Source organism: Lactuca virosa, chromosome 6, assembly GCF_052849685.1.
Source record: "Lactuca virosa cultivar CGN04683 chromosome 6, Lactuca_virosa_CGN04683_v6, whole genome shotgun sequence".
In the NCBI taxonomy this organism is placed as follows: Eukaryota; Viridiplantae; Streptophyta; class Magnoliopsida; order Asterales; family Asteraceae; genus Lactuca; species Lactuca virosa.
Genome location: NC_136431.1, coordinates 208,918,181 through 208,929,263, shown reverse-complemented (window position 1 = coordinate 208,929,263; position 11,083 = coordinate 208,918,181). Strand labels below are relative to the sequence as shown.

At 34.8% G+C, this 11,083-nt stretch overlaps 1 protein-coding gene across 1 annotated transcript; it reads right to left on the bottom strand.

The window, feature by feature from the left end:
- Window positions 1-8,104: 8,104 nt before the first annotated feature.
- On the bottom strand, window positions 8,105-9,324 carry LOC145119044 (uncharacterized). Its single transcript, XM_079054686.1, has 2 exons — window positions 8,495-9,324; window positions 8,105-8,366 (listed from the first exon to the last, which is right to left on the bottom strand). Exons 1-2 carry the CDS (start codon window positions 9,312-9,314, stop codon window positions 8,236-8,238), a joined length of 951 nt encoding a protein of 316 aa, XP_078910812.1. The 5' UTR covers window positions 9,315-9,324; the 3' UTR covers window positions 8,105-8,235.
- Between the last annotated feature and the right edge of the window lie 1,759 nt (window positions 9,325-11,083).

Sequence of the window (11,083 nt, the reverse complement as noted above, 5' to 3'; positions counted from 1 at the left end):
AATCGGAACAGATTTTTCAAGGTTGCAATTGTTCGGTGTTCCGTAGATAAGTTCGTATACGAAATCAGAAACTGGATTCGCGAGTGTAACACAAATTAGAATTTGACGATTCGTCCGAATTGCTGCGAAAGTTCGGAGGCATTGGTAGTCCTCGATTCGCAGTTCTAGATTCGGAGTTCTAGGAACGAATTGGAATCGGAGTTAAAGGCTCGGAGTGATTCACTGCTACAGCACTTTCGGAGTTCCAGTCGGTTAGGAATTCGATGTGTAATTGATAGATTCGGAGTTCTTGGTCTCGGAATCGGAGGAATCCGCCTTCGGATTATTTTTTTTGGAATTAAATCGTTCGGAGTTTGGAGTGGTTGGTAAATGGGTGCTCGTTCAGAATTTAATTGTAAGCGGAACGAAATTGACATGGATTCTGCTTTTGCTATTTAATTTTGACTTTTAAGAGTCAAAAGCGTGTTCGTAACATATTAAATTAAGAAGATGACTCCATTTACAGTTCCAGTCCTTGGAAGTTACAAATATTAGCAGAATTAACCCCATTTCTAAATCCTTTACAAATCCATGGGTTTTACCATTGGAATTTTTTTTTAGATCTTAATAGTTTCTCAGATTCTTAATTCTTTCAATTTCTTGGGATTTTACCACTTTTTACCCTTTTTTCCAATAAATCATTTCTAATCCTTTTACTTGGTCTTATTCTTTTTAAACCCTTCTAAATAATTGTTTCTCATTCTATTCTTTTTGTGTAATATTTAAAAACTGAAAAATACAAAATTAATTTTTGTTATTTTTCCGATTTTAATTTTTGAGAATAGGGTATATTCTAAAAGGATTTATTTCATCTAATTTGATGGGTTTTGAAAATTGTTGGTGATTCTTCTTAAATTTTTGGATTCTCTCCATGGTATTTCTTGAAGATTCAAGGGGAGGGGGGTGATGATTATTCAAGGAGGAGTTCGCATTTGGAAGATGATATTTGCTTCTCTCGCTTTGAAGACCCCATGTGCTGATGAGTCTCACAATTTAAGGGGAGAAATGCCAAGAAGATCGAAAATCGTGATCTTCATCAGTTTCATCATCTAGGGGGAGATTGTTGAGTATCTGAGATATTGAAACTGATTTGGCGTGTTAGGTTATTTAGAGAAGCCTTTTTAGGGTTAATCGTTTTATGATTCCCTACGGTGTCTTTACAGTAGAAGTTCTTCATCGAGCTCTTCTAAGGCATTGATTTTATATTAAGGCATTGGTTTTATATTTATGGTAAATATATTATGTTCCCTATAAATAATCATTATGTTAGATTTTGAGAGAGTTTTTTTTTCCATATTAGGGTTTTCTTTGTATGTTAATATCATAATAAATATACACAAAACCTTTATCAGATTACTTGCATATTATGGTGATTGATTCTTGATTGTTCTTGATATTCTGCATCCGTCATCTCGGATTTAATCCTATCACGTTATCACTTCGGATTCGAAGAACAAGCAGTTTCACTAGAACTTCAATACCTTTAATGAAGGTAATAAGTTCTGAGGCGGTTTCTGACTTGAGCCTGAGGAAGAAAACCCAGGTGAACCTTGTAAAATCAACCACAATCACAAGAATGTATTTCTTATGATTTGACCTTTCTCTTGTGGAGGGTCCACATAAATCAATATGAAGCTGTTCTAATGCTTCTGAGATCGATTTTTCGATGATGACATGATGACCTTTCTTCGATTGCTTCCCACACTCACAGACAACACATAGATGATCGTTTTCGAACTCGAGGAGAGGCAAACCTCTGACTATTTCGCCGGAAACAAGATCGTTCATATATCAAAAATTAAGATGAGCAAGCCTTCGATTCCATAACCAACTGACATTGGGAACTGCCTTAGAGAGAAGACAAAGTTGAGGCTTTCCAACGATCATGTTGATGTCAAGAGGATACATGTTCTTGTTGAGATTTGACTTGATCATACATTCTTTCCGGTCTTCGGACATGACATAGTTGTGTTTCTTGTAGAATTCAACTCTATGATTTGCACCAATAAGTTGAGCCACATTGATTAGCTTGTGCTTCGGTACAGCTACATATGCCACATTTGATACAGAGAAGTTTCCATTGGAGAGGATGTCATAACCTCGGATTTGAGAGCTGGAATTGTTTCCATACGTCACATAGCCAGCATTTGGTGAAAGTTTTAGATCACACAGAAAGTCTTTCTGCCCCGTCATGTGCATAAAACAAGCACTATCAATATACCATATTGTATCTTGTTCTTAAGCACAGATTGCATGCAAAATTTAGTGAAGTTTGGAGTTTTTAGGCTACGAGTTAGGTTTTGGGACTTGGGCACGGACTTTGGACTTTGGTAGTGACTTTTGAGCAACAGGAGTCTCGGAAGGCTTGTTCCGAGATCCTTTGGGAAATAAGCAAAACGCCAAGGTCTTTTCGTTAATCCAGAAATCATATTCAATGATAGGTTGTTCCAAAGCAACTTTTCTCTGACCAACTATTTTTGAAGCTGTAGGAATCACAGTGTTACTTGAAGTTGCAAAATCTTTTTCAACACTCTTAGATCTCCACTCAAATTTTGGTTTTGAATTCTTTGAAAAAGTTTGAGTGATAGTGTTTTTATCCAAACGTTCTTTTTTTACTGTTTTAGATGGTGCATTTGGTTTTGAAAGCTATTGAGGTTTAAAAATCATACCATCATATTTAGCAATGAGACAGAGGAAACAGTCTGAGGCGAGTTATTTCTTGTGGGACAAGTATCAACAGTCGTTTTCGGAATGGGACTGATAGCTTTGTTTTGAACAACAGGACTAGGAAGGATGGATGGCCTTTTAAGAATCTTAACGGGCACAAAGGTGTTGTGGTTCCTAGTGGATGGGCTCACAGTCCGATATACTTTCTTCTTAGAGTTCTCAATGAATCTGGAATTATGTCTAGACCTAATTTCCTTTTTGAGTACATTTTGGGCTTATATCTTAAGATCTAATGGCATCTTTTCTATTCAATGAAGGTTTCTTCCTGGAGTCAGATGTTGACTTGGAAGTTTGGCCAATGGTTGGGTTGTTAAACTCGGGTTTGATTGGTACTAAGGTGGTTTTCGAAATCACTTCAGAGTCTAAAACACATGAATCATATGGATTATCACTTATGGTTTCTACATCAACACCATTATCTAAGGATGCCCAAACAAAATTTGATTTTTCAGAGTCAGTTCCAGTTGTCTCCGTAATGATTTCCTCAACAAGGAAATTGTTGGGAGGACTGTGGTTCGGAATGTGAACTACAGTGTTGGGAATGCTAGGAGAAAATTTCAAGGTCTGATTAAGGTCCACAGGTATCAGAGGCGTAAGAGACATGGAATCAGGACACTTGACAACTATTGGTTGAAACTCAGGAATCAGGGAAGAAAAATTGTCCAAGGTCTCATGAATGGGTGACAAAGGTGAGACATGGGTATCCGAATGTTTGTGGTTCGGAATGTCTCCCATAAAAGTTAGATTCTGTAACTCCTTCAAGGTACGAGCAATAGGTTTTGGAAACTTGCTTCCGAGACCAGGTGCTTTAGACCAAGGATGACGAAAATTATGCATCATCCTTTCGTTTGCTTCAAGAATGTCTATTGAATTATGTAAAGCATCTATTTTGGCATTGAGACGTTTGTTATCAAAAATCAAAACATTTCTTTCAGAATAAGTGATTTCACATTTGTCTTTAAGGATGATACATTCATCTTTTGACATTACAAGTTCATGTTCTAAAGACTCTATTTTAAGCTTCTTATCCTCAAAGCGTAATCTAAGACGACTTATTTCACTCTCCATCTTCTCACTGGCTTCTATAGCAAACTGATAGGCTTTGTAAATGATGTTCATATTTTATTGGATCTGGGTTAGTTATGGTTCACAAAGAGATAAATCAAAATTATTATCAGTAATCATAAATTTTACCCGTTGAGCGACTCTTCTACCGGGTGGGTCGTTGGTCGCCATGTAGCAGTAGTTTGGTTCAGCATCATCATGTTCTTCCTCTGATCCAGATGAACAATAGCCTTCATCACATTTGATGGTTTGTCTAGCAATAAGACACATGTTTCTACCAGTACTCACATCATCTTCATCTCTAGATGACTATTATCCTCCCACATCTCTCGATACAGTAATAATAAAGGCTTTCTCACTAGAAGCCATCTCTTGGGCTCGACGTGCATAATATATAGAGTCCTTGATCTTTGGTTTTTGTGGCGCTTCAGCCAGGCAGTCCTTGGCAAATTGGTTTGCATGACCACACTTGTGACAAACAATTTTTGGTTTGTCAGACTTCAGAGTCTCGTGGGATTCCGAGGAGTGATTTTGTGTCGGAATGTTTGGCTTGTATGCAGGTGGATTTTCAGAAGGTCTAGGATAAGGTTGGGTATTACTTTGATGAGGAGCTTGGAAAAGGTTGTGGTATGTGTTGTGAGTGGGATTGAAAGGACGCTTATATTTCATGGAGAGTAAAGAAAAATCTTGTTGAAAACGTAGTTCGGAGTCCATTGCTTCAAGGTTGAGGTCTCCATCAAACTGATAGATTAAACTTGCAAGAGCAGGTAAAGTTGGTGGAGAGGGTTGAACAGGTTGGATAGATGGGATAACAGATTTGAAAGGATTTGAAGCAAATAGATTCGAAACTTGAGGATCCTAAGAACTGACAATAGCAAGAGGTCCTCCTGAGAGTTCTCTCAAAGTTTGTGCGACATTTGATTCATGACCTTGAAGCTCATCAAACAGTTGGTAAAGCTCCAGCTTCTTCAAAGATCCATTACTCCGAAGAAACGATTTAACATTTCTCCATCCTTTAACAAGACTATTGATAAACTTGAGGTTGTACTCTAGAGGAGTTCGGACAATCCCATGAGTTGTCATGTTGTTGACGACGATTCGGTATCGGTTAGAGGCCGAGGCAACTGATTCACCAGGAGTTGTGGTGAAAATATCAAACCCGTTGACAACGGAAGTCAAACGCTTATCCTTCATGTTTTTTGATCCCTCGAACAGGTCTTGGAGAGTGTCCCAAATCTCTTTAGCAGATTTGAACAACTTAATGCGCTCAAAGAGAGAAGGTGGAACACCAAACACCATTTCAGAAAGTGCAACTTGATCTGCATGCAATTCCTCGATGTTATCAGGAGTAAGAGGTGCTTGATGCTGTTCATCTTGTCCTATGAGAGTTGCAACAACATCTCTCATAGTTTGTCTCACAAGAACATGTGGACCTTCTTTAACGGATCTCCATATAGCTTCACCTTTTTCTTTACCAAGTAAGAACCTTTCCATTCTGACTTTCTAGTGATCATACTCTTCAACAACTAGCAATGGGGCACGAGAAGGGCAACCCACGCTATTTGCTATTTGCATTGAATATATTGGTTGAGAATGAGGAGCAGCCATTGAATCTAAGATATAAGAGCAGAAGTGGTTTATAGAAGAAATTTTATCCTGAACACATAAATGATCAAAATACCAAGGTAAATTCAAATCAACTATAATCTGTTTTTATGGATTCAAAGGACAACCACTCAAGCACTGATACCAATTGTGAGTACTAGTATCAATGCGCAAGGACAAGGTTTGAAAACTCAAACCTTGATTTAATCTTAAAGATCAATGTCTGCTCTTAATTGATGTTCCAGTCAAGTCTGGTAATACCAGTCGAGACTTGAAGTAAATATTTAACAAAGTACACAAGTATTAAATGAAGAAACTATGAGTATAATCAATGTAAAGACATTAAATGAACAAGAAGAATATTGTAAAGATTTTTGACTTGAGAGAAAAGTGAAAGAGAGTTAAGTGAATTATATGATATCTTTTGAGGAACAATCAGTGTATTTCTTGTCATTAAAATCACTCATTATATAGGAAAAAGAGGTACATTGTACAAACTACCGAACGTTCCAAGGACTGGATAATAAACAACTTCTGACAACTGATTATCTAATTGAAACAAAAGGCTAAGTCATATGAAGCGTTACATCACATAAAATACAAGAAATAATAAATGCATAAACAAACTATCAATCTCAGATCTTTGCTCCATTTCGGAATGGTCTTCACCTCGGACTCCATCTCTACTTCAGAACTTGCTGACTTCGGATATTCAATACTTGTGATTGCTAGAGGTTCACTTTAAGGTTCCAACAACTAGCAATTTGAATGACTTAGTCTTATTCATATAGTAATTATTAAGCTTTTAATTTTACATATAATATAAGGTGTATTTTAAACTTTTCAAAATACTAGGTTTATTAACCTTTTAAATTTCGAAAATTGATTTAAATTTAAAATAAACCAAATGACTTAATATTTACCTATTAATTAAAAATTAACTAAATAAATTAAATCAAATAAGGATTAACTAATTAAGTTAATCAAATAATTTAATCATAATCCTCACCCTCTAATTTTTGAAAATTAGGGTATATGATTTATTCCAATTTTAATTATTTCTTGTTAGGCAAGTAAAATAATAATTATTTATTTTTAGGCAAGTAAAATAACAATTTTAATGACCAAACAGTCCCTAGACTTTTAATTAATCCCAAAATTAATTCCAATTAATTTATGATTAATCATTAATTAAATAATATGATTTCTAATTAATATATTATTCTCATAATATATTAATACACTATTTATTTCAATTTATTAATCATGTAATAAATTAATCTCTCTATCTCTCTCTCTCTCTCTCTCTCTAAAAGTCATCATGTCCAATTGTTAGGTTTGAGGGCAACCGAAAAGGATTGCGCTACTATCAATTCAAGTATATACCAATTATAGTTATGTGGTTAGACACCTAATCCAATAGTACATTAGTCAACCACAGGGTTTAGTTGATCTGGTAAAACCCACTAATGTATGTAAGCTTTATAAGTCCCTTTATGGTCTCAAACAGGCGCCAAGGGCCTGGTTCAATCGATTATCCATAACCTTACAAAAACATGGCTTTAGGGGATCCAAAATTGACCCCTCACTCTTTATTGCAGGAAATGGCATGGACATGTTAAATTCATTTCCTTTATTATACCATCATACATACACATGAAATAAAACAAAGGGGATGTAATACAAGAAAGAGTAATATATGGTGATTACAAATCATATTTGGTTTCAAACATGTGGATGAGAAACCAAAAACTTCATATCTAATTTTTTCTCACAACATCCGTAATGAATTACAATTTACACACGAGGCATTTAAAGATCATATTGTATCGTAATCCCAAACGACACCCCCACCAAGAACATTCACCATCCGACATGATACCTTGAGCAAATGAGAGAGGGTGTTTATGAAGACGAAGAAGGTTAAGAGTGAATCCGAACTTTATATTCACAAATTTATAAACGCTTCTCTGATTAGCGATATAGGTATGAGTCTCGCTCTGGAGTATTAACGGAGCACAAGCAGTATGTATCGACTGAACACAATCTTGACAATGATAGAAAGATTGATGAGGATTCAAATTCGTCTCACAGATTTCACAAAAGTATTGGCTCTTATGGTTCTCAATCGGAAAGTAACTGAGATGCATGGGATGCTTCTTGTCATACTTGTGTCTTATTGTCTCGGTTAATAACAGAGCACATTTGGAATGTATATAAATATTGCATGTGTTGCAATAGAATGAAAGTTCACATCTCTCCTCAACTTTGAGACATATAAGACAAGAAGTATCGGTAACTTCTACTTGAGCTATTGAAAAAAGGTGATTTGGGTGAGATTTGTGTGTGATTTTTTTAGGTATAAGCCCACATGTAACATCAACATAGTATTTGCATCGATCACAACCATACGCAAATCCGTTGCAAGGTAGATCACAAACAGCACACTCGAACACACCAAGAAAGAAAGGAAGGTCATTTGAACAGATGAGATAGAGGGTATGTTGTGGGTGGGCCGGGTGGTTTTCTATTTCTAATGGGAGTCGAGTGCACCACTCATGGAGAGAAAAGCCATTGCAACTTTGATCAACACACCTATAAAATGGCATGGTGGACATGATTGGTCTAAGACATCCATTGCATAGCAGTTGGATCTTTTTCATTGGGTCATGACACTTTATTAATAACAACAAAGAATTTGAGGAGGAGGTTTGCCTATTGCTTTTGCTTTGTGTCTGATCAACATTAACTAGAACTAGAGGGTGTTTATGACTCATGTGTGTTAGGTAATCATTTACCTTATGATTGCTTGTTCCTGTTTCTTGGAAAAAACAAGTGTTTCGGTATGCTGTATGTTTCATCGGGGAATGGGAGATGGACAAGATAAGGATAATCAACATCTTTGTAGTTTTTGTTGGTTCTGCCAGCGCCTGATAAATTGAAAATGGAATACGTCATCTCAAATAAAGCTAAATGCAATTTATATTAACTCATTCATGAAATTTGTAACAAGTAGCTAGTGAATGATAATGAAAAGAAAGGATTAATTATTAATTACCGGTACATGATGTTGCACAATCCATATGGACATAGTACATGCATCTATCACATTTGTAAATCCAAAGATTCTCCCTATCATAAAAAGAATGACCGCATACTCTACATTTGGGATCATGTTTAGCTTTTTGATCTTCTATGGGGAAGGAATATGAAATAATGAGGGGATGAGTATGATGAAAAGCATCGCATGTGGTGTGTTGGATTAGCAATGTTTTTGGTAGAAAAGCACATTCACTGTGGATGATGAAGTTGGTACACGTGGTACTACATTGATAGAAGATCCCTTTGTGTTCCTTCCCACAAGCATTACAGTCGCATAAAACTGGCTTTGTGATAGCACATATTAGCAAATGTGGGTGGCAAGGATGATGAATGATCCTTTTTCTTATTTCTAGTGCACAATTTACATCAATCCAAAATTCACATTCAAAACAAATGTAACGCATTTCACCTGAATTGTGCTTACTCTGACAAATACCGCATGACCAATTATAACGAAGCATAAACATGGTAAGAGGATGTCGGTGAAATGTGCTCTCCAAACATGCTGGGAGCTCACCACAAAACTTGTGAAGTGAGAAATCACATGACGAATCTGCCATACATTTGTAGTAGTACCTGTGGTACACATTGATTTCTTCACCACACCTGTCACATACACCTCGAAAGCCCTCTTTTGTAATCAGATCATCACCCTCCTCCTCTTTAGCATCATCGACATCATCATCTTCTTCTTCTTCTTCTTCATAATGTAGCTGCAAATCAACGAGCTTTACTGGATGCTCGTGTTCAAGTACTTCAAGTACTGCCTCCATCATAATTATTATATTTCTCTCTTTACGATAAAGATGTTAGACTCCTTATCCTGTATATTTATAACAAACAAATAGAATATAATTTCCTTTTAGTAATTTACCAACCAAGCTTTCCTATTTCCCCATGTGCATTTGTTTATCTTTTTGTTTTTATTAACCATTTTTTCCAAAGAAGCAATCAGTGAAATTTCTTAAAAGTGGTTCATCGTAGGAATTTAATTTCCTTTTAGTAATTTACCAACCAAGCTTTCCTATTTGTCCCTTATAATATGGAATTTCTTGTAATTATGTTTACATCAAGAGATTACATAATGTATGATCCTTATAATATGGAATTTCTTGTAATTATGTTTACATTAAGAGATTACATAATTTATGATGGATTTTATGAATGTTTTACGAATTATTAAAGATAAGAATATGACACTGTAATGTGTATGTTGTTCTTTGAGTGTCTTCGTAATTCCAAAAACGATTTCACATTGTGTTGTTTTTTCGGTTTAATACGCAAAGAATAAACACAATTGAAAAACACAAAAGCATATTTATAATCTTCTTTTTCTTTATCAATAATGTCACCTCTTCCATAAGTAAGGAATAAATCTCATACGAAGACATGATATTGACACTTCTTTTTCTTTATAATAAAGTGGTTACTTTCCATTTGCGAGATTGCCGTTTAAAATCCTAAGCGCTTTATTCCATCTATCAATCTTTTAGGCCAATTGACTTGTTTTACTTGGTTGCTGTCTTGAAAATATTTGCAACATTGAACGAATTAGCAACATATAAACTACGTTATGTTTATGACGCCTAACCATTTTAAACATTGGTAAACACAAAATATGATATTGTCATTTATACATTGTTTCCTCTAAGTTTTCAATATTCCAGATTATATTTCATGTTTTGTTCCTTTTTTTAGCTTAATACGTAAGGAATGAATACAACTAAAACAAACAAAAGCATAACTCTTTAATAAGTAACGAATAAATCCTAATTTTAAGTTGCTTATTAATCTGTTTTATTACTTGGTATAGAGATGAGTTTAAAACAACCCAAAGTCAATTAGTCGAGTTGACTGCTAAAAAATCTCATATGAATCGTTTCCTTTGATTCATAAACAAAATATATAGGAAGTTGAATAAAATAACAATACAAATGATTTATATCCTTAAATTATGAAATAACAAAAATATTTGAAGTTATTTAAAGCATCCAACTAAACATTTGACTTGATCAATCAGTTACCAAAAACAGGGTATAGAAAACCTAGCATATACAAAAAAAAAGATTATGATGTATTTTATGAATGTTTTAAACATTATTAAAGATAAGAATATGACACTGTGATGTGTATGTTGTTCTTTGAGTGTCTTCATAACTCTCAAAACGATTTCACATTGTGTTGTTTTTTCGGTTTAATACTCAAAGAATAAACACAATTAAAAAACACAAAAGCATATTTATAATCTTCTTTTTCTTTATCATTAATGTCACCTCTTCCATAAGTAAGGAATAAATCTCATAGGAAGACATGATATTGACACTTCTTTTCCTTTATAATAAAGTGGTTACTTTCCATTTGCGAGATTGCCGTTTAAAATCTCAAGCGCTTTATTCCATCTATCAATCTTTTAGGCCAATTGACTTATTTTACTTGGTTGCTGTCTTGAAAATATTTGCAACATTGAACGAATTAGCAACATATAAACTACGTTATGTTTATGACGCCTAACCATTTTAAACATTGGTAAACACAAAATAAGATA